This window comes from Colias eurytheme, chromosome 1 (assembly GCF_061535395.1).
Source record: "Colias eurytheme isolate Ceu_HAF_F1 chromosome 1, ilColEury1 Martin Lab GWU primary, whole genome shotgun sequence".
NCBI classification, from domain to species: Eukaryota; Metazoa; Arthropoda; class Insecta; order Lepidoptera; family Pieridae; genus Colias; species Colias eurytheme.
The window spans coordinates 1,404,352-1,428,098 of NC_142980.1; the positions used below are offsets into that span (position 1 = coordinate 1,404,352).

The 23,747-nt window shown below is 34.5% G+C and overlaps 1 protein-coding gene across 1 annotated transcript in view; it reads right to left on the reverse strand.

Annotated features, from left to right (window-relative positions):
* The window catches only part of Dhc16F (Dynein heavy chain at 16F), a 102,659-nt gene extending 78,912 nt beyond the window's left edge, over positions 1-23,747 (reverse strand). Inside the window, exons 1-29 of the mRNA XM_090106837.1 lie at positions 23,668-23,747; positions 22,787-22,871; positions 22,424-22,511; positions 21,964-22,180; positions 21,464-21,605; positions 20,793-21,032; positions 20,397-20,614; positions 19,949-20,132; positions 19,235-19,806; positions 18,705-18,937; positions 18,052-18,200; positions 17,599-17,727; positions 16,948-17,054; positions 16,496-16,646; positions 15,897-16,106; positions 15,192-15,404; positions 14,771-14,917; positions 14,521-14,697; positions 13,461-13,715; positions 12,258-12,404; positions 11,014-11,117; positions 7,055-7,204; positions 5,834-5,952; positions 4,831-5,004; positions 4,252-4,411; positions 3,728-3,873; positions 2,074-2,225; positions 1,151-1,343; positions 33-172 (exon numbers count right to left, since the gene is read on the reverse strand). Coding sequence (XP_089962963.1) covers positions 33-172; positions 1,151-1,343; positions 2,074-2,225; positions 3,728-3,873; positions 4,252-4,411; positions 4,831-5,004; positions 5,834-5,952; positions 7,055-7,204; positions 11,014-11,117; positions 12,258-12,404; positions 13,461-13,715; positions 14,521-14,697; positions 14,771-14,917; positions 15,192-15,404; positions 15,897-16,106; positions 16,496-16,646; positions 16,948-17,054; positions 17,599-17,727; positions 18,052-18,200; positions 18,705-18,937; positions 19,235-19,806; positions 19,949-20,132; positions 20,397-20,614; positions 20,793-21,032; positions 21,464-21,605; positions 21,964-22,180; positions 22,424-22,511; positions 22,787-22,871; positions 23,668-23,747 — 5,082 coding nt within the window. The remainder of the gene's footprint in view (positions 1-32; positions 173-1,150; positions 1,344-2,073; positions 2,226-3,727; positions 3,874-4,251; positions 4,412-4,830; positions 5,005-5,833; positions 5,953-7,054; positions 7,205-11,013; positions 11,118-12,257; positions 12,405-13,460; positions 13,716-14,520; positions 14,698-14,770; positions 14,918-15,191; positions 15,405-15,896; positions 16,107-16,495; positions 16,647-16,947; positions 17,055-17,598; positions 17,728-18,051; positions 18,201-18,704; positions 18,938-19,234; positions 19,807-19,948; positions 20,133-20,396; positions 20,615-20,792; positions 21,033-21,463; positions 21,606-21,963; positions 22,181-22,423; positions 22,512-22,786; positions 22,872-23,667) is intronic.

Here is a 23,747-nt window from a genome sequence, read left to right on the forward strand (position 1 = left end):
ATGACGATAATGATAATAATAATACATCTTACATGTAGCACAGTAGTTTTCCCGCCGCCAGTCGGCCCGACCAACATGACCCCCCACCTGACGATCATCGTTTCGTGCAACTGTATCACCTTCTTTATTTGACACTCTTCCACTTGTAACTTGCGCTCGATGAGAATTGTCGCTGTTTTGAATTATATTTTTTGAACATTGCGATATTATCTTACCGGACACCAATGTGCCAATCTTCAAAAGATAAGAACAGATATAATTTGTTTCTTTATAATGTTTTTCAAACTTCTCAATTACTTTTTATAAGACTGTGTTTATATTTATGCTTAGGCGTAAAGTTTGTTTGAACCTTTAGGTTTCGCTGCAATGAATTTTCCATGAAAGTTGTTACAATTTAAAATATGTAACCCTTATTTAAATTTTAATGACTATCTTGATTTAACTATCAATACCATGAAAATTGCAAACCGGTTGTTTCACAGGAAAAACAATTTTCTCTTTTACATGTCGGTACATATTGTATGTTTTGCTGACGCAAACGAATTTTCCAGGAATATGGTAACAATTTAAAATAATAAATTTACTTTAAATTTTAATCACTGCTTTGACATAACTATCAACACCACGAAAACCAGTAACCGGCTGTTTCAAAGGAAAACCAATTTCTCTTTTACATATTGTATATTTTATATGCTTTTGCTGACGTATTTCATCGAAGCGAAAATTATTAATTGACGTTAATTCAATTTATTTTATATCAAACAAATATCGGTAAAGCATTAAATTATGTGCAGTAATTAATTATTCAAAATTTTCGGAAACAACCACACATTAAAATTGGTTTTGGTGCTTATTTTAAATAGTTTCGTACTCTATAAAAAAATAATGTTTGCGGGTCGAAATTAATTATGGCATATCTTGTGGTGTACGGGACATATTATAGTCATACATTTACTATCTTTTCAAAAAAGTATTATTATGCCGCAATATAGAGACTTTTCTATGATAGTTTCTTTTAATTTTCACAGTGTCTTTGGTAGTCTGCGTATTTACGAATTGCATTGAATAATCAGCTAAATACCCCAGGATTTCTTCAATACAACTTCCTAGTAGTCGAAATTTTCCTATTTCCATAGAACATTCAACTCACCTATAACATCAACCATGACGCCATAATCTCTCACTGGCAGGGACACTCCGGGGAACAAATCAGAGAGTATGCCAGCGAACAGCACCGCGTCTGCTGCAAGGAACTTGGGCAAGTTGCTGTCATTCAGCGCGCAGAGGAGCGTCATCTCTTCGTGCTGATCCGGACTGGCGCGTTTCAATGCTCCCGCCATTACCTACAAACGGTGAGCTTGTTTTATCGGACAAACTCGATTACGATCACACTTGCTGGTAAACTAAGATGTGGTCTAAGATGAAGCGCACTCTTCAGGAGACTCGATCATATAGCATTTTAAACTGGTGCAAGTCTGTACTTGTCTTTACTTAAAATACGTACAATTTTGATCTACTTACTATCTTAAATATTAAACAGTATAAAACACGTTAAAATATTCTTATAAATTACCCTTATTTATTGCCGGTATCTTTAAGTCTACTAATTGTAAAAATAATTAAGCAAGACAGAACAGGAAAATAGATAAACAAGGTAAATGTTGCTAATTTGTGAAAAGGCTTATAAGATTATCTGTTTTTATCTGATGTAGAAAAACGCTAATAAAGGATCGCTATGAATTAATAAAATATAAAATCATTAACGGTCTGGAAACTTATTCACAAATAAAAAGTGAAAGCTCAGAATGTTCTTTAAGACAATTCAAATAATAAATAGCATACTGTTCAAAAAGAGGCCTTAGAGCTTCCTAGAATTTTCTCTCGGACTTTCTGAAAGCAATTTGTAAGTAAAAAAAAGCCTAAGTTGTGAACTTTCAAAAGTTCGTACTTAAGTTGAAAGAGTTTTTGGGGATTTACGTTTTCGTTTGTATTGAAAAATACAATATTCCCGAATTATCTAAAAAAATATTGTTGTTGTGTTTAAATAATTTAAGTAATTAAATTTGAACTTACAAGTACACTTTTAACGGCTCTCATGCCAAAGTCGTAGTGGTCCTGCTTGGACAACTGTTCACTTGACAGTTTGTACATTTGGACCATCTTCTTGGCCAAACCTTTTGATGACTCAAAGCCTTCTGAATAAAGAATAACTTCTGCTATCAGTGCTGGAACAATATATAATGTTTTTGTCCTCAATACAATTTTATTTAACTGAAAAATACGCATATTGCGTAAGTAGGTACTTGAATATGGATGAAATAGAAAATAATTTAAACTCAAAAGTTTATTTATTATTTTCTTTTGACAAAGGAAATCTATTTTCATTTTGTTATTGAACGTCCTGAAAATCTGGATGGAAAGAGTAGTAGATGCAATATTTTTTTTTTAATATTTTACACTCGTATGAAAAAAACTACTTCATAATATCATCCATGAAACATACAAACTTTAAAAAAAATATTTTTGCTCATAGCAATCTCCACATCCATAACATACGAGTATATACGAGCAGGTTGCATTTCACAAATATGGAATGCTATTTCTAGGCTTATCAAATGTTGCATACAGATCAGTTATATCAAAGCAAACGAGTTTATTCTGCTAAAGTTTAACGATCAAACATCATGGCATCCGATTTCGATACCAGGAAACCTTTGTAGCTCAATCCAGCATCACACAGCAAACATGGATATCTACAAGTATGTATTTTCATAGCAAATCACATGACAGTACCAGGTACCCTTTGACGGTGATATTTGCGGTTTGCTTTCCCGAATTCTGCATTCCGAATTTAATGAACCCATACCGGACCTTTGAGTGCTACAAATGTATTTAATATCGGATTCGATTAATGCTTTGTAGTACGCCTATAAAATGTCGCATAATTAATACGTACACATTGATGATAATTGAGTTTTAATAAATGTTTTACAAATTAAATTAACGGCTGCGTTGTTTTTAAGGATTATAATTTTTAAATTATGTACAACTAATATAATTGGTGCGGAATGGTGTGATCAGTGAATTTTTATCCGGTCTCTGATAACAACTTTGTAAATGTATTACTTAACAATTCAAGTATCAAATATCATCTTCGGCATTTTAATATTACTAATTATTGAGACATTTTTAACAATTTCCTTAAATACAACACAATGCTATTTAACGACACTAGAACAATAACTTTCACTTATAATATTCATAGAGTGAATTATTTTAATATTACTAATTATTGAGACGTTTTTAACAATTTCCTTAAATACAACACAATGCTATTTAACGACACTAGAAAGAATAACTTTCACTTATAATATTTATAGAGTGAATTATTTTATAAAACGTTATTTCAATTCAAACCGCGCCTGTAACGTTCACTATAAGTATAATCTTTACAATTTCTAAACTACACTGTGCTTGAAAGCGTTTCCTCTGATTGCAAGCTTTTTTACTAACGGAACATCTATTAAAATTTATAACGTCGTTGATTTAAAACTTGTAACGTAAAATATTATCTACAAATATTCTTATTCTTTTAATTAGTGTCACGTACTAAGTAATTGTGGAGTCTTACAATTAATTATTTTTCTATATGTATGTATAATATTATGGTCTGTTTAGCTTAATAATGTATCCGTAAGTAAAATTATTACACAAATAGTATACTTACCATAATCAGGCACCATCATAGAAATAGGTCTAAACAGGGCTTTCAAGTTATCAGGCAGTTCAGTTCTTCCAGCGTACCCTGGGTTCATGGTGATGAAAGCGGCGCAAGTTCGCACGAGTTTTATTTCGCGACCCTCGAACATGAATCTATTAAATATTTATTTAAATACTTTATTGTAAAAACTGAAAAATATATCAATACTATTAAGAAAAACTGAAAACCGGGACCCAAATAGGTATTTTCCTTAAAATAATGAAAAAAAGCAGTTTTTTAATTACTTGTTCTTCTTTTTTTTAACAGGTTTTGTTGTTGTAGGAAGGAATTCTATTCAAAATATAAAATAGTTTCCAGTAAGTTTTTACAATAATTGTTTAATAGACTTGACTTTATACATTTTAAGAACAGTTCGTGCGCAGTCGCGATGTTCCGGTTGCGAGGGAGGCCCCAATTTTTTTATTTTTAAAATAAAAAAATTGATTTGAATTTTATTAAAATTTTATTTTTATTATTATTTATAAACAAACCTAGTCTGCTTCGCCACTTTAGCATTCCGTATGGTGATCAACTGTTGAGCGATTACAGAGAGTACTTCGATATCGATTCTGTTGAACTCATCGAAGCAGCACCAAGCCCCCGACGTGGCCAGACCCGAGAAGAATCTGCCCATCATTTTGTAGTCCAGACCTTGGAAATATTATGGTTTTTTTTTTAATAACTTTTCCTTGAATTAATGAAGAGCTTTATTGCTAAAAACTAACCGATGGGTTTCGATAGGAACATTTTTAAAATAGCTATTAAACTAGCTAATATATTAATGATTAGGGATCAGAAAGAATTTTTTATCTGGTTGTTACGGAAATATAATAATTCTACGATATTAAAAATTATCTTTAATATCAAAGCATTATTTTATTAGATAAGTACATATTTAACCACTCTAAAAATGTATATTAAATTTTCTGCGACACCTCACACTACAATTACAGCGATAAGGCCGCCCTTTGCTGTTTCTGTAGTATTGTCTTTGTTATATGTATTTATGTATATTCAATGCAATAAAGTATAATAAATAAATAAATAAATTACACGTAGCTCCACCCTACCTTCAGAGCAATTGAACACCACGCACTGTATCGCGAGCGCCTTGGCCAGGTCCTTCGTGGTCTCCGTCTTGCCGGTGCCAGCCGGTCCGGCCGGAGCGCCGCCCAGGTCCAGCTGCAGCGCGCCCATGAGGCACAGGTAGCATCTGTCCGTGAGCGGCGTGATCACCAGCACACCTGGTTTATCATCCTACTATCTTAATACTATTATAAAGGCGAAAGTTTGTATGGATGTTTGTTACTCTTTCACGTAAAAACTACTGAACCGATTACAATGAAATTTAGCACGCATATAGAGGTTAACTTGGATTAACACATAGGATAGGTTTTATCCCGGAAATCCCACGGGAACGGGAACTAACGGTTTTTCCTTTGAAAACGCGGGCGAAGCCGCGGGCGGAAATCTAGTAATATTATAAATGCGAAAGTTTGTGAGGATGGATGGATGTTTGTTGCTCTTTCACGCAAATACTACTGCACCGATTAAAATAAATTTGGTATGTAGGTTCGCTGAAGACCCAGAATATGCTAATATGTACAATATATCTTTCGGTATGAATACCGAAAGATTAGATTAGAACTAGAGGTAGAATCAAACAGGTGGCCGAGAGGTCAGACGTTGTGAAAGAAACGTTGAAACGTTCGTTGTAACGTTTTCGGCGAAAGACTTCAATAATTTATTAATTTTAGATCTCAGATCAATACAGTTAAAAATAAAATTCCTTTCTACTGCGCCCTGATATATGAGAATTTCAAACATACCGCACATAGCAATTTAATTACTATTTTTCCTCTACAAAGTTTCAACTTCATTACGAGAATAGTCCTTACTATAATATTATAAATTTGAAAATGTTTTTGTTTGTGGATCTTTGTGTAGCAATGGAGTATTGTTGGGCTCTAGAAATAGTTAAGAGGATAAAGACATAGGCCTATGTTATGACAATTTAAAATTGCTTCTAGAAGAAGTCTAATTGAATCAATAAATGTTTGAGTTAGAATTTACCTCCAGCACCCAAATATTCGTGTCCATAGATATACATAGCGCTGGACATTCTCGCCACGCAGTTGTCAATGTCGTCCTCCCAGTAATAGCGGATCATTTTCAGCCATTCAAAGTCGTTCCTGCGTAATTGGAATAATAGATATTGTCTATCGATAGTCGTATTGTTCGCCTTTCATAATTTCAATAGTGACACGACTGACGATTATTGTTTATGACGTGTTTAGTAACTGTTATGTCTGTTTAATTGCGTATTTGCAATGTAAACTTATATAAGTTATAGTTGTGAAATTATACATAATGTTAGATCGTAATTATATAAAGTAGGCTTGTACAATTGATTTCACATTAAATAATAAAGAATAGCTATTTTTACTATTATGATAGCGCTTTGAATAGGAAATAAGATCGTCATTCAAAGCGGGCCGCTTGGGAAATAAAATGCTTTTAAACTTTTAGTTTATTTTCTTCAATATTCTTTTACAACTACAATAGACAATTATGATAAAATCTTCCACTGCAGGAGCAAAAATCGTTAGAGTAAAAAACAACCAACTCACGTTGAAAGCTCACAAAGAATTTGGCACTTTATACTAAAGAAACGTGACCCCGTACGACGGTCTTTGACTCTTCATTGATACAAGCCAAGCAAAGCCGATCGATAAAATAATAACTTGTACCTTTTCATGAGGCAAAGAAGCTAGATTTTTACCATGAAAAAGCTTATTTTCTATAAAATTCCTTTGAAGCTTATTAGTACTGTTAAGGGGCTGCATAAAAGGACATTTCCAACAATACCGTTATTATTTTAAACTAGGTTTGATGGAGGAAAAGTTAATTTAATTTTCAGTATATTTAGTTTTTACTTTTATGAAAAATGTTATTTTAATAAATTCCTAGAAATGTGGCAGTCTACAACTTAAGCTTTAAAAAGCACATTTTCGAACTAGATCACTTTTAGGTCTTCGCTGAAAGTCCACTCGAGCTACTCTTAGAGCAATATTATTTCAGATTTTAGAATGTCTTAACTGTGAATTCTTATTAGTAATTTAAGTTAATCAATAACATCCAATGTAAGAGTTAGACACAATACAATAAAATATATTAGTACCCAATAAGCAACATTGATTTCTTTTATTTTCCAAAAGACATTTGACACAAAAGTCATTGACGTTCCTATTCTCATTTGGAACACATTCTTAATAGGATCGTATCATTACTTACGATCTCTGCACATGCTTCTCCACCATGTGCGTGATGGTGTCCCTCGCATGCACGTCGACTGTTATTAGAGCACAGAGGACTTTGCGAAACAGCGAGCTGAGATCTTGTCGAGTTAGCGCCGCTAGGTCGTTGAGGTCCGCTATGCATTTCCTTGAATAGAACAGTTTTAGAAGACAAAAGAAAAAATCAACAAAGCATAGAAAGTTACCTTCTTGTTATTGGAAATATTGTTTATAACAAAGATTGTATGTGTGTTGTGGCTAGATTTCGTAACGTATTCAATAAAGTACAACGAATGCTTACACGATCGCTAATCTTATATATAAAAATGAATCGCAAAATGTGTTGGTAAGCGCATAACTCGAGAACGGCTGAACCGATTTCGATAATTCTTTTTTTATTATATTCCTTGAAGTACGAGGATGGTTCTTATGTAGAGAAAACGTAAACATGTACCACGGGCGAAGCCGGGGCGGATCGCTAGTAATCATTAATTTCGTAAATGAATTAAAAACCTACTGCACTTATCAGAGAAGAGACTATAAAAATGTTACCCAATAATAAACATTTTACATATCATAATTTCTTACAAACACTTCCACATAGTACTTAAACCTTAAAGTATTGTAGCATTTATAGTAGTGGATATTAAATACTATGTAATACCACAGACTAATAATAATATACTACGTATACAAGTAATACACTTTCCCGTGTTATTCCGTGGAGGCGCTAACAGCTGTAACAGATACGCTTCGGCTAGGTCAAGGTAAAGTAAACAACTTGTTATGAACAATGAATATTACAGAATAAATAATTCTATCTTGTCCTAATTAGCGGAGAATGAAATTTAACACAATAAGGAATGAACAGGAGTATTTTACTCTACTTAGCTTTATCTCAATGTATTTGAATTTTGTACATCACTTGCTGCGCTCCGCGGTTTCACCCGCATGGCTCCGCTTCTTCTGGTCTTAGCGTGATGATATATAGCTTATAGACTTTCTCGATGAATGGGCTATCTAATACCGAAATAATCATTCAAATCGGAGAAGTAGTTCCTGAGATTAGCTCGTTCAGACAAACAAACTCTTCAGCTTCATAATATTTTTATAATCTCCATAATATATAACTATAAATTATAATTAAGTATAGATTGATAAAAAATGTAATAGTAATATTGTGTTACTATATTGGTACAGGTAAATTAGCTTGGAGAAATTTTTGCGTTTGTAGTAGTGTATGGTCAGCAAATAAAATAAAACAACATTTTATTTTTAGTTTTTATTTTATATATATAAGGGATTTTAAATTAAACTATATGTGTTTCTCCTCTGAAAAAGATGAGACTTTATTTTAATATTTGCACATTTAACATACGTATAACTTTTACATTAACTAGACCGGGAGATATTGACACAAAATTTCGAGTCATTTGTAACAGGATGGCGGTTCTACAGGGGTCTTAGTACGCAATGACAAAAAGAAAAACGATGGTGTGAACGCTGGTACCGGCGGCTTAGTCGCGTAGGCGTTAGTCGAACTCGTCGGAAAAATAGCGAAGTCAAACAATTTGTAACACAAAAATTTTAGAATTTACCGATAGCCCATAAAAAAGAAGTAGGCGGTAGTGTCATGCCATACATTTCCGGTGTGACTTACAGCCCGCCATACCGACGCGAATGTGTTGATTTAAAAAAAAACAATTCAACCATTTGTACCAGGCTAACTTTTGCACAGGTAACCATCGTCGTGCAGCCATTTACGAAAATCGCCATGCCATACTTTTCGGACGATTCCAAATGGTCGCCATACCGCCGAAAATCTGCAAATTTTTTTTTTCGCCGAACCATTTGTACCACCCTAAATTTTTTTTTCAACAACTCCTGAATGATTATAAATAGAAGTGTGATAATGCCATACCTGTGGGAGGTGGCGAATGTGTATAAGATTTTTTTTTATTGTAAGATTTTATTCGTATTTTGAACGATTAGTAACAGTATGGCACTAATTTTTCCTGTAAGTTTGAGGTTCAACGAATATAAATACAAAATTTCAAAGATCTAGGTGGTGGAAATCTTCACTTATATAAATTAATACTAAATTAATTTTTTAAGTATGGCAGCACTTTTTCCCCCTACTAGAAGTATGGTAAATATAATAATGGTCACATTTTATCAAATACTCTCCAAAAATCCAAATGCAATACTGGTACAAAAAGTTTGGCGAAAAAAAAAAATTTTGCAGATTTTCGGCGGTATGGCGACCATTTGGAATCGTCCGAAAAGTATGGCATGGCGATTTTCGTAAATAGCTGCACGACGATGGTTACCTGTGCAAAAGTTAGCCTGGTACAAATGGTTGAATTGTTTTTTTTTTAATCAACACATTCGCGTCGGTATGGCGGGCTGTAAGTCACACCGGAAAAGTATGGCATGACACTACCGCCTACTTCTTTTTTATGGGCTATCGGTAAATTCTAAAATTTTTGTGTTACAAATCGTTTGACTTTCGCTATTTTTCCGACGAGTTCGACTAACGCCTACGCGACTAAGCCGCCGGTACCAGTGTTCACACCATCGTTTTGCACGCCTCATAAGCGAAGCGTTGAGGTGGGTACTACTGTCACTTCGCGCAAAACATCTGATTTTTCAAACTTAAAATGTCTTTATGTATCATACATTGCACTTGTAAGATAATACATACACACACATATTAAGAAAAAACACTATTTTTAACATTCATGATATTTTTGATGTCATTTTTGTTATTTAAACTAGTTAAAAAACAGTTTAAAAAAGTTCTGTCTTGGACGTCCGTGTGTCTGTATGTGCGGAGGATTTTCTTGTTAACACGATAGCGACCGAAATACTTTACTAATCGAGTCTTTTTTTTTCTCTTACGCTTGAGTATGCTCAGGAATAGAACCCTTTCATTTTTCAGGGTCTGATTCGAAGTGGTTTAATTGTTATTAAATAAACAAAAATAATAATTAATAAATAATTATTAAAAAAAAATTATGAGGCGTGCACTTTTGGATTTTCCAAACTATTTCTTTTTGTCATTGCGTACTAAGACCCCTGTAGAACCGCCATCCTGTTACAAATGACTCGAAATTTTGTGTCAATATCTCCCGGTCTATACGTAATAATTATAATTTTTGAATGAAATGTGTGCTTTATGTTCACGGTACCAAACGACTGCACGTGGCACCTGCGGACAGCGTAAACTGGTTTATTCTGGTTTTGTGCGTGTTTCCACTTTCCACTATCAAGTGACGATTTATTTATTTGTTTTGTTTCGTAATTATTATGGTCAAATATTAATTATGAAACAAATTATTATGGACACGATATTTTATTGTTTCACGGTAGTCGCCTTGTCGTTTGCTCAAGGACGTGAAATTGAATGATATATTTTTTTTTATAAAGTCAAAACCATTTTCTTTCAAATAAAAACTTGTTTTTATTGAAAACAAAAGTGTTGCTAGGAATAAGTATAAAATTAAATAGTAATGTTAGGATATCGAAACATTTTTGTATAGGCCAGAACGATATAGTGGAAACGCGCTCTAAGATCTGAGTAATATACACACCACTACATATGCAAAAATTTCTCCAAGCTAATTTACCTGTACCCATTTTTTATAAGGTCTTCCATCACACCTGACGATGACGTTGCGAAACGGATCGTAGTTTTTAATAATACAATTTAAAAGCAAATAAAAATGGAACTAGTGAATCGTGTGCTTTACTTGACAATCGACTTTTGAAATAAAGCACACTATTCACTAGTATTTCTTTTAACTATTCTTTAATTATTATTTAATAATTAAACCGAATTCCCTATCACAAATTACCGTCACATTTTACTTCCTATAAAAAAATTTACCTGCTGAATGGAGAACCGCCTCCTTTTTTTGCAGTCGGTTAAAAAGTAATGCATTCGATTTCAAATACCTCTCATAATCAAGCAGTGCTGTATCGATACGCAGCGGCACTTCCAGATCAAAGATCTCGTGAACGCCCCGAGCCCACATCGTTTGTGATACAGTCAGAACCACCTGGAACATTCTTTTTGTTTGTATGTTTGTCATAACATACTGAAGCGGTTTGGAAATTAGAGCTTTAGAGGTTAGTTTTGGGTAATTAAAATTTTGGTACCTATAAACTTTAATCACACAAAAATTACTAGCTCTAATTTAAATATTCTGGGTAAGAGGAGATAAGTAAATAGGTAGGTATGTCCCGAAATAAAAATGAGAAAGGTTTGTACTCGTCCAGATATCAATTATTCCTGAAAATTCGAATATGCAGAAATTTTAATTAGGTCACAACCAGGAACATAAAATGCTAATATTGTTACAAGTTGTTTATTAATTTTATTCATAGACTCATCAAGCCCTTCAGGCCTGGAGATGAAGCACGGAAGTTTACATTTTTCTATTTTTTACTTCCAAGAAAAACTTGTAATAACGTTTATTGCGCGCGCTATCTAAACAAGAAAATGATGTGAAGTGCAATTTTAATCCAATTCTTCGAATATTGCTTTACTACGATTTATATTGCATCAATATTGAGAGGGCAGAAATATAGAATCACAGAAATAAAAATTCTCGGTAATAGCTTTTCAGAACTGAATATCTTGTAAAAACAAATTCAACAAGTGTGTATTGACGAAACACTGCGCTTTGAATTATGGAGAAGTTACGCTATATTGTCACGATATTGTCCAGTAAAATGACGATAAAATGGTTCAGTGTAATAGTAATACATATTTGAAATGCTAATTTATTAATCAAATACCAGCTACTCGCCGTGGCTGTACCTGTGTTGCCCGGAATACAAAACAATAGCAACAGGTGGTTCAATGCTTTTTAGTCATTTTACATTCTACAGATTTTTGTTGATACAGAGAGTTAAACCAATCATTATTTTTGAAGTGACACTTCTTTAGGCGCGTTGAGAGTAAAAATTCCAGATCGCGACATGACAATACCGTCACGTCATGGAGTAAGGCGGTGATTTTGGTATCTTTAAACCTTGCCAAAGAAGTTTCACTACCACAACGCAGGTATTATGCTCGGCACACACGCTCTTTTTTATTTACTTTAACCAACGAAAGACAATCAAACTTGCATCCATGTAAAATATGCCTTACAAAACCTGACAAAAACATTTGCAAAAGCTGCAAAACACATTACCTGATTAGGATGTAAGGCCACCCATTCGACTCTCGGGCGAACTTGGTAATCCTTCAACGCGAACTTCATGCAGCGCTTCACTGAAGCGAACATTGCCTCCTCCACTTTGCCCAGCCAGTCCTCGACGTTACCGCGCGCTTTGAGACCCTTAATTAAACAATATTTAGAGAGTTTTATTGATATTGGTACCCAATAGAGCACAGTATAATTTATATTTCAATCGTCATTTTCACTCAGTTATAAAATGAGTATGTATATAGATTACTAGACTCTCGTCCCCACTTTGCCCGGGTTGAAACTGATTACTTAAAAAATTTTACTTCATAAAGATATAACTTCTGGACAACTCTCGTCGTATAGACGAAAAAAACTTTTCTAATTGAGGAATTTAATGAATATATTTTTAACAAAAAACTAGAACGCCTTCTAAACGAACTGAACAAAATTTAAATGGGACCAACCGAAAGGCTTTCAAATAAAAAAAATCATCAAAATTGATTCATCCACCCGAAAGTTCTGAAATAAAGAAAATACAGTCGAATTGAGAACTTCCTAGTTTTTTTTATCGAATAATGAAAGAATAAGGTTACCAATCAGATTTTTATCAATTTACATTGAAAAAATAGATTACATAATAATGGCGAAAAAAAATTGAGATCTTATTTATAAAACACAAAAATAAAACAAAAAGCAGAAAGTCACGCTACATGTGTTGACATTTCTAAACGAGCTATAACAAAGGGAGCGGCTTGCAAAATGTTTGGAAACACGTTTATTGTGAATGAACAGGCTTTATTAAAATGCTGTAAACAGGTACCTACATAAAATTTTTGTGTATAAAATTAATTATTATTTTGTGGTGTAAAATATATCATAGACTACCCTTTGCATTATAATAGTATAACTTATATTCATATTCTGCACCATTACTATGCCCTTATTTTTGACGTGACAACGTCTTATAATTCGATAGAGCCGGCTGCACGCACGAAAAAACATGACTCATGCGGCGTTACCTCGCTCTGAGGCGTTCCATGTAGTAAGGCTTGAAGTGCAAGCGAGAGCGCGGAACGAGCGACAAAGAAACACAATCGGACGTTGTCACTTTCAACTATCGTCAGTAAACCGACTTTACAGACAACCAATTTTTTTTCAGTGCCTTAAAACAAACATATAAAAAGACACCTGTAGATATAATCATACCTTGCCCAAATTGATTCTTTCTCCCTCCGGTGAGAGCATGGCAATAATATCCGTAGTCAGATCTTCAGCTTTGGCCGTTTTAGCCAGTTTCGCCTGCAAAGCGTCCCTCGTAGCGAACGACATCTCTCTCTCAACCAGAGTCCCATCTTCCGTTATCTCCATTTCACTTTCTGGTAATTTCACTCCGAATTCTAGTTTCGCGATCGCGTCGAAGCATTTACGCAAATGTGGCTGAACTGCGTGTGGATTACGTGTCTGCCAAGAGAATTGACGATTATTGTCATTTAACATATTTTGAGTATTTTGAAACTATGATACTGCAAATTAGTAATCAATCTCTCTATTGTATGGAGATCTAATAAAATTAATAATTTCATCACCTATAAAAGAACATACTTTTATGCGTTTGAACATGACGAAGTAATATTAAATTCACACTAAAATAAAAATAAAAATGTATATAGGCACTTTTACTTAATTACCTACAGAATCTTCCAATAGAATTATCCACCAAAAAATCAAAAGCATTATAACTAAAACCTTCTGATTAAGGGTGCACTCACACACATCAGTCACCGTCAAGTCACCGATGACTGATCGGTGACGGTTTGTGTACGTATCCACAAACACCAGTCACCGTCATGTTGTCCGTCAGTCACGTCGCCGGTTTGACTGAATCATTGAACACATACATCAGGTTAGTGAGTGATTAGACGTGTGTCACGCTAGAGACGATGTAGCAATTGACGGTAGCACGACGCTGACTGAACTGAGACGTGACGGCACCGGGTGAGTGAGGATAAAAGTATGATACATGTATGGAAAGATTATTTGACGTGCCTGACCGGGGACGTCACTGATAGATTTCGGGCCGGCGACTGTCGTGTGGGAACAGAGTCATATTAGAACTATTGATACATATTTTTTTTTAATCCTGTCCGGTGACGTGCCGTGACGGTGACTGATGTGTGTGAGTGCACCCTTAAGCTTAAATCCTCAATTCCTATCCACATCCAAAACTACAACCTCTATTTTTTTTTAATTATTAAAGGACCAATACCTGTGCCAAGATCTCCAGCAACTCGTCGTTCGACAGGAAGAAGAACCTCGGGAAGGCCACTCTCTTGGTCTCGAGATACGCCTCCAAGCACTTCATGATCTGGTCCAGCATCTCGTTGTTGCGGACGAACTCGTCGTATAGCTTCGGCTGAGTCGCTGCTGGCATTGCTAGAGGCACCTACGTTTTCGAGAGTTATTTCAAGGTTTAGTATCGCCAAGATATCAAATACATTTCTTTAATATGGTCCAACCTTAGCCAATTTCCTCATGATATCCTTCCACGATTTATCAACAATAGTGAAGAGCCGCGTCTCGTTCGGCAGCTGGCGTTGGATGTCCGGTGCTGAGAATATCACTTCTAGATATATCCAGGTCTGTTGGCACGCGTACCACTCTTCCTGTTATAACAAGATTTGGGAAATCAGTATGGAATTTTGGCAAAGAAGATAATAAGGATTAAACTTAAAATACTCGAAAAAGTACTTAAAAAATTAAATGAAAATCACACATTGTTGATAAAAGCGAAATTAAATAAAACACGTAAAATTGAATCCAAAATCCGTAAAATTGAATACCAATATTGTCTCTGGATATGAAATTTAATCGCATAAAACCAAAACAGTAAGTTACAAAAAACCTAATTATGTCTAATAAATAAGATATTCGATTTACCAAAGTTCTTGCAAACAGCTCCAAGTTTTTGGCCCACTCTTCCACTCTGCTCCTAATAGGACCACAGTTCCGTGAGCTAAGAATTGTGCTGATATGGATATTGCTCTCATCAACAGCAGCCTGGATTTCATCGAGTCCACCTAGGACGTAGACATCTCGGGCGTCTTTGTGAAGTATGACGGGGAATTCTAACGCTGCCCAGATTTCTTCCACCTACAATACAATATAATTTGTGTGACGCAAATGTCTCGCTAAATGTCTCGCTCATTCGTCATTTTTAAATAATCGATTCTGTTCATATTTTATAATAGCTGCGCTCCGCGGTTTCACCCGCGTGGCTCCGCTCCTGTTGGTTTTAGCGTGATGATATATTATAGCCTATAGTCTTCCTCAATGAATGGGCTATCTAACACCGAAAGAATTCTTCAAATCAGACCCTGATCTAGTAGTTCCTGAGATTAGCGCGTTCAAACAAACAAACTCTTCAGCTTCATAATATTAGTATAGATTCAAATTTAAAAGTTGTAAATACAATTATCTGGTGTTTTCCTTTATATTTATTTAAAAAGTTTGCATCTAGCGAATCATCACACCCTACACCGGAACATGAAGTGCAAATAATTTACCAAAACCTAATTTTAAAATCCAGATTCTCTTTTAGCAGCAACCAATCAAGAGGACATATATTAATTATTATTTACTCGCCTTCTTGAGCAGAGCTTCCAAACCAGCTTCCGAGCTCGCTTGACCAGCGACTTCCATCAGCTCCTCCGCATGTTGGAAAGCCTGCAAGTCTTCCAGCATCTTCAGGGTCACCACCATGTCTGGTGTGAAGCGTGTGTGAAGAATCTCCTCTATACGGACCCAATGGCGAGGTTTAAGCGCTGGGTTCCGAAGGTATGACATAACTGGTAACTAGAATTAAAAACTTTGAATGAATACTGTTGATATTTTTGACACACATCATCTAGTAAGACACTCAGTTTTAATTATCTCAATTGTTCACTGAAATTGTCATAACTATATGATATTTTTCTACAAAATAATTGCAACGAAGTTTTGCATAGATACTATGTTATGCTACGTCCCTGACAAGCGACAAGTATCTGAAATTGTAGGACAGCATAATTTAGAACCTGCTTCTAGATAAGAGTTTGTGCATAGTATATACACACACAAGTGTTGAAAATATGAGGTTTTGTAAGTACGATACAGTAGAAAGTGACGTATGACAATGTTTGAATGAATGAATTATGATGATATACGTTAAAGTTTAAATTTTATCGTATCATTTTGAGAAATACCTTATCCTTAATAATATCAATAGTCTCCTTACAACCAGGAACTATCTTGTTAGGTGGCAGACCTTTGTCGAGCTGGTTGAAAGCTTTACCGAAATTGATGGTTGTTGTTTGAATCTCATCTATATCCAACGTATTGAACGGCGCTTCGTACCTTTAGAAAAAAAAATTGTTGTCTGTAAAGTCGGTTTACTGACGATAGTTGAACGTGACAACGTCCGATTGTGCTTCTTTGTCGCTCGTTCCGCGCTCTCGCTTGCATCAAGCCTTACATGGAACGCCTCAGAGCGAAGTAACGCCGCATGAGTCATGTTTTTTCGTGCGTGCAGCCGGCGCTATCGAATTATAAGACGTTGTCACGTCAAAAATAATAATAGGTTGAAGTTGAATGATTCCAGAAAGCTTTATATGGTATTTAAATTTATAACGTTTAAAAGAAAACAATAGGTATGTACCATGTTGCAAATAGATCGTTCCACTCCTTAGAATTCTTCCACAGCATCTGACGCAGCCGCACATCTGTTATGGCTTCATCCAGCGACTCCAGTCTCGCTGGTGGTATCTAAATGTATTGCGTAATAATTAATAATATCTTTTTCTGCTAGTAGTTTAAAGGACCCTTTATTGTATACTAGATTTCCGCCCGCGGCTTCGCCCGCGTTTGCAAAGGAAAACCCGCATAGTTCCCGTTCCCGTGGGATTTCCGGGATAAAAACTATCCTATGTGTTAATCCAAGTTACCCTCTATATGTGTGCTAAATTTCATTGTAATCGGTTCAGTAGTTTTTACGTGAAAGAGTAACAAACATCTATACATCCATACATCCATACATCCATACATCCTTACTAACTTTCGCCTTTATAATATATATTAGAATATTAGATAATATTAGATATATTATAATATATATATTAGAAATATTAGATTTGAGGTTAAATATTAGATAGAGGTTCAAAATTTTATAAACCGTCAGCCAACACTGACACTATCTATCTATACGTTAATTAAGAAGAAACGAATTAAAGATAAATCTTCTAAAAGTATAAGCATTTTTATTCAATAATTTTACTTCAATATGTTATTTTATCTAGCATCTTTTTTATACCTTAAATATTTTCTGCCATTCGCGTATCTGCTTGTCCCTTGCGGTACAAACTTGGAGTTTCTCAGCTAAATCATCGAGAACTTCCAACACCTTCTCGTATTCTGATTTTTCATCGTATAGCCAAGGTTGCTGTAATAGACATTTATTCAGAAATCTTGTGCATAAATCTAGTTTTTCTAGTTTATAATTTACATTTAAAATACATTCGATGATTTGAGTATACGAAACGTGCGATGAAATCACAATAAGTGTTTTTTTTACGTTATTCCGATATAGGTGTAAAGTGTTATGTTATTTTTTTATAGAAGAGTTTATACCTGTCGCCTAACAGATCAAGACATTATTATTAATTTCTTACGTTCCAAAAGCCTAGAGAGATTAGAAAGCAAACTTGGATATGAGATATTCATTAACTCTATTGACAAAGTCAAAGTAATAATTTCAGGTACATACTGCAACTTCATCTCGCAGTTTATTAACGTCCAACATCAACTCCATGATATCCTTCCCTATTTGACTGGCGAACATTCCCGCTAATTTGCCCCGGGTCTCCAGTCTAGCGTCTACATTAGTGCGTAGGTTGCCAAGGGCAACGCTGAGACCTGCACATATAATTTTTTTCGGTTGATATAAAGATAAAATATAATAAATATTATTTTAAACATGACATCTAAAACAGTTGATTTTAATTTATTGGTTCTACCAAAGCTAGATAAATCAATTAATTAAAATTCTGCTTCGAATATTCAATCATGCTTCAGTTCTTTAATAAACGAGTCGTCTACACGTTTATTGTTTACTACGTTTATAATTATTGTTCATATTATGATGTAAATGCTATTATAATAATATCTGATCATAAGAATATTGCTAAAAAGCTAAAAATGTATATCGAAACTGAACGAAGGACAGCCTTCTATCAATAGTATGGTTTAAAGTGTTAAATCAACCAATCCTCCTATTTTCGTAACACTGACCTATTATTTTAAATACTGTACATGTCGGACATGTAGCAAACTTTTATATGCACTGCCTTAATTTACATTCTAACTTTATTTAGATTCAGTTGGAGAACTGCTTCTCTAAAATTTTTACGAATAACTTACCCAAATATTCAGTCATGTCATCAGGTGGTATGGCGATATTAAATTCACCCATCAAATCATACAATTCCCTTAGATACTCCAACCTTTCTTCCAATTTAGCAACTCGAGGTTCTAATCCATCAAGTAAGAAGTTATAAGCCACGAGTTCTCCCGCGCTTTCTGGCTCTTTAGTTATATCATCGTTGATGCCTTCTATTCCTTCTAGAATTTCATCTATACACGTTCTTCCGATACTGAAAAAAAATTATCTTTTTTGTCTAGATCTCAAAGGAGTTATCCTTCGATATTTAAAATTTATGTTAATAAAATATGATTGTCTGCGCCACAATTCAACGGCGTAGTTAGATAATAATAATTTATTGAAATTCGCAAAATCGGACTCCTACACTACATTCAGTTAGTGTGGTTAGGCTTAAATTTAGAGAAATCAATAATATCAGTCTGCGCGTTAAATTTATAAGCTTTTAGCGCTAAAAGCTAACAGACAAATACTTTTGCATTATTGATGAATGTCCATTATGGAAACTTACTCAGGTGTAGTTGTATGAACAACGTCAAATAGTCTTCTCGGTTGAGGTCTGAATAGTTCTTGGAATGGAGACAGGCAGAGAAACAGTAATCCCAGTGGCTGGTAACTGACGACATCTTCAATTTCCTCTATTTGTTTAACAAACTTCTCACACAACTTCCTAAACACATTCACGTCCCTCTCTTCCCTTATTATGTTAGTGTCCATTTCATGAGCCTCTCTAAAGTTATCCATAAACTTATTCATTCGCTTGAGGAAAGTCCACAAGTTTTCGAAGGCATTTCTTACACATAGAGGTATAAAATTGATATCTTCTAACATCTGCTTGTCTTGGTGCATTAAGAAGTATAAATTCGGTGACTGGCCAGCGGACCACTCGACTTGCTTCCCCATTATAGTTGGCTGAACGAATATTTGCAATGAATCTTCATTGAGAAAGTTGTGGAAGGTTCGAACGTATTCTTCCCAATAGTCAGTTATTCTTTGCATATATTTTGATATTACTTTTTCGCTTGGATTCAGTTCTACTTCTCCCGAGGGTACGACATAAGCGTCAACTTGAAAGAGAGCCCACTAAAACATGTTTAAAAAAATGTATCCATGCAAATGGCGAGCATAGCAAAAAGTACGAAAATAACAACAAATTATAATAGTGAAATGTTAGAAGAATAATATCCTGTTAATAGTAGAAGCTTTAAATTAGCATAACCCACACCTTGCACGTCTCATTGTCCCTAGGCAATACTTCTAGCACTTCATCCAAGTCGGAACCTTCGAGCAACTCTTTCGCCGGCAAGAACTGCACGTGCGTCCTCAGCATGTTCGCCATCATTGAGTTCGACAGCTTCGTCAGTCGGTACAGCATGTAGTTCGTCATGTAGTCCATTAGTTTTATGAAACTTAACAAAATATAAAGATTTTTGATGCATAATATACTATTTTTCTGAATTATTCTTTAATAGCTTAAAATTGCTTTATTTCTTTCCTATATTGCAATTTGGTAGTCAACTAATTTCACTATTGGATGTCACTATGTTTCACGAAGCTTCAAGTGACAACGCGTTGAGCATAATTTACTTAGAGCCTTAGTTTTTTGTGCAACTTCGCGGAGCGTAACACACGTTTTAACAAATAAAAAGGACCATTGCGTAAATCGCACATACCAAGCAAGTCTTTCGCAATAGTTCCTCTTATTCGCCTTCTCGGTATACGACATGCCTCCCTGGGGCTTCCCTCGTATAATCTGAAAGGGTGCTATGTTTCTATCGTCGTATATAAAGCCCTGTTGGTACAGAGCAGCATGGCATGCTGTAGTTATAACGTCCAGTACTATTGCACGAAATTCGTAAAGTTTCGTACGCATGTATTCCACTTGTTTCATCTAAAATATGAGTTGTAATAATTTATAAAACCAAGGAATTATGTGCTTGTTAAATATTTTTTGTATTTCATTTAGAACAGGATAACGGAAGTACAAATTTCATTTCAAATTCTCATACTCTCTTGCAGTTACGTAAAACAAAGAACAAATAGCTCAGCGAATTAAAAGTTCTGCATACCTGAACTTCAATAAAGTAAAAGAATGCAATATCCATGTCCTTTGAAATATCAGCAAAGCTCTTCATGTACATATCGCAGCACATTGCTTGCATGCTCAGGAGCGCTTTGCCCAAAACTGGGGTCAGAATGAACAGTTTTTTAGCGATCTTCTTGCGTATCCTGCTGTACTTCCTGAATAATATCGACTTTCGCCACACGTAAAACGCTTTCCAGTAGCGATAGTTTCGGAAAAATTTTATCTGTTCAAAGATATTATTATATTAATATACATTTGATAATAAAACATAAATTGCATAATTTTTAACTTGTTGTTGTTTAAACTGTGCTAGTAGGTACTTATTATAATTATTTGTTTGGCAGGAGAGATTATGCTTTGATTGAAAAAGGAAAGCACATCGACAAATATAGGTACCCACATTGCCTTTTGAAACATCAAACGCGTTACATCGTGAAAAGAAAAATTGGAAATATAATGAGGCATAAAATACGTCTCCAATCATACAATACACCTCTGTAATACCTCTAAATTATATTGAAGATTACTGATATTTTCTTCGTTCATTATCAGACTAATTGACGCCCACAACACGTCTCAGTGAGATCTAAACATAATATAATACAGAGGCGTATTCGAGAAAAACAAGATAATTATTAAAAAAAAAATTCTTACATCAGTAAGCTGTACAAATATAGTATATTCTTGTTCCCAATCTGGTAGCTTGGTGAACACCATTTCACTGGTGTAGTGCGTCACACCACAGGGACTTATCGTCAAGTAGTTCTTTCTATCAATTTGCTCATATGGTACCACCCTGTATAAGTGTTTTATTTTTTATTACGTACTTCTTTAAGTAAATTAACGTAAGTCTAGAGAGCGCGTAGCCTTCGTAGCATTGTAGCATAGAAATGAAATATTTTGCAAAATGAATTTACCTCAACTTTATGACAGAAAATAAACTGAATTTATCTCAATAAACGTATAGATGTTTGAGTAAAACTAGTTCGTTGATTTAATGTTATGAGATCCTAGATTCTATTTGTATTTAATTATAACCATGTAGAAATCATTAGCAAATATAGATAGATAATATTTATAATTGTTGTAGAAAAGAGCTTAAAATCTAATCAAATTGCATTCTACAAAAGAAGTTTGCAAAATTTCACTCATACTTCAGATAATAGGGTGTGAAATACACATTCTGCGGGTGCACAGCGTAGATCATATACAGGAAGCCACACTCCGGGTTGTTTCGGACATGGTCTATGACCTCCTTCTGCGACGCCACCACGGGCTTCACCTTTAGAGGGTCTGTGGTAGCTTGCGCCCGCTCCACCACGTCGGAGTCACTACGGGACTCATGTATTTTAATTGCTTTTTTCTTTTTACCTGTAGCAAAAGAACGTATTGTTTTCTTCGTTTTGGGGTTAGAAAAGATAGTTATTAATTACTCCTTGATGTTGCTTTTGCTGTTGAAAATGCTCACTAGGCTAGCTTAGCTGGTAAACTTTTGCTGAATTTGATGTTAACTATGCAGAACAACCTAACTAAACTTCTAATTTAATTTCTTCTTTTAGAAATTATCGTTATTTTGAAATTCCTTTTTATTGAAATTAAACGAATTAATCTTACCTTCATCTAGTTTAATAGGATCAAGATGTAACTTATGAGTTTTCCTCTCCCTTTTGAATCTTTCCTCTTGAGCCACACCAAAACCGGTCTGTTATGAAATTTTTAATAAAAACATATTTATTTATACATTCTAGATGGATAGATACCTACATTCTTTTCGCTTATGTAGTGAGGTTCAAACACAATAATATTATATATTCGTAGATAGATTCGAGATTCGTTTGTTCATTTGTTTTGGCGTAGGTAATTATAATATAGGTATTATAATTCAACTTCAACATCACTCATCCATATTAAATAATCAGTAGCAGTAGGTAGGTAAATTATATTAGCCCATTTTGAAGATTTAAAAAAGATTCTTACCAAAGGCTCTGGTTCTTTTTCTACATGTTCAATCTTATCCAACAGCTTCCTGTGAGGTAAATGAAAACCGATATCTTTTGATTTTCTGTAATGCAAATGCACATAAACTAAAACAAATATAAAAGGAACCGGGAGGCGCTAGCTTAAAAAAAACAATTATTAAAATTAATTCGTTCATGCAGTCGAAAGTTCTGCGAAAGCAAACCCGAAAATTAAAATATAATCGAATGGAGAAACTCCTCCTTTTAAAGTGAAACTTTTATTACATCTTCTCAAACTTTTTGGTCTGTGTAGCGCATGTCGCGTGACGGTCGGCTGCCGAGTAGGTTTAGGTTTTAGGTAAGTTTCACTTTTACCGTGGTTTCATAAAACCACACAAAATTTTTTTTAAGTCGCGTCGAAGTTAAAGTAACTAACTAGGTACCTACTTTAGATTATACATTATACAAGAACTAAGTCTAATCTTGTGTGGTAAGTACCTAATTGTTTAAAGGGCACGGAGGCAAATATGTCTGGTGATTTAACGACAATCGATGGGTGCCCCAGGAATAATTAGCTCTGTATTTACATTACTGCCTACTTAAGTAACTATGACTGAAAAGCTCAACAACTCAAAAATCATAATATTCTCTAATCCTGACCTAAAGTAAAATTAACATAATGTTATTCTTACTACCTACTACAATCTCTTTCACGTAGATATATTAAAATAAGTAGATGCACTTTTGCCACTTAATAAAGAACTGGTTTATTCCTTTGTGAAGACGAAACAGTTAAGGAAAAAGTAATTACGAGCTATTATATTTTACATTTAATTGCTTTTGAAGCGTCTCTTTTCTTTCAGTTCTTCATAAAAATATGAATAAATAAGAGCAACTTGCCTCGTGTAACAAGTAGGAACCTTCCTAACATTCCTTTGAAGTGTTTCTATCGCTGGCAGTGTACATGGCTTACGATGCAT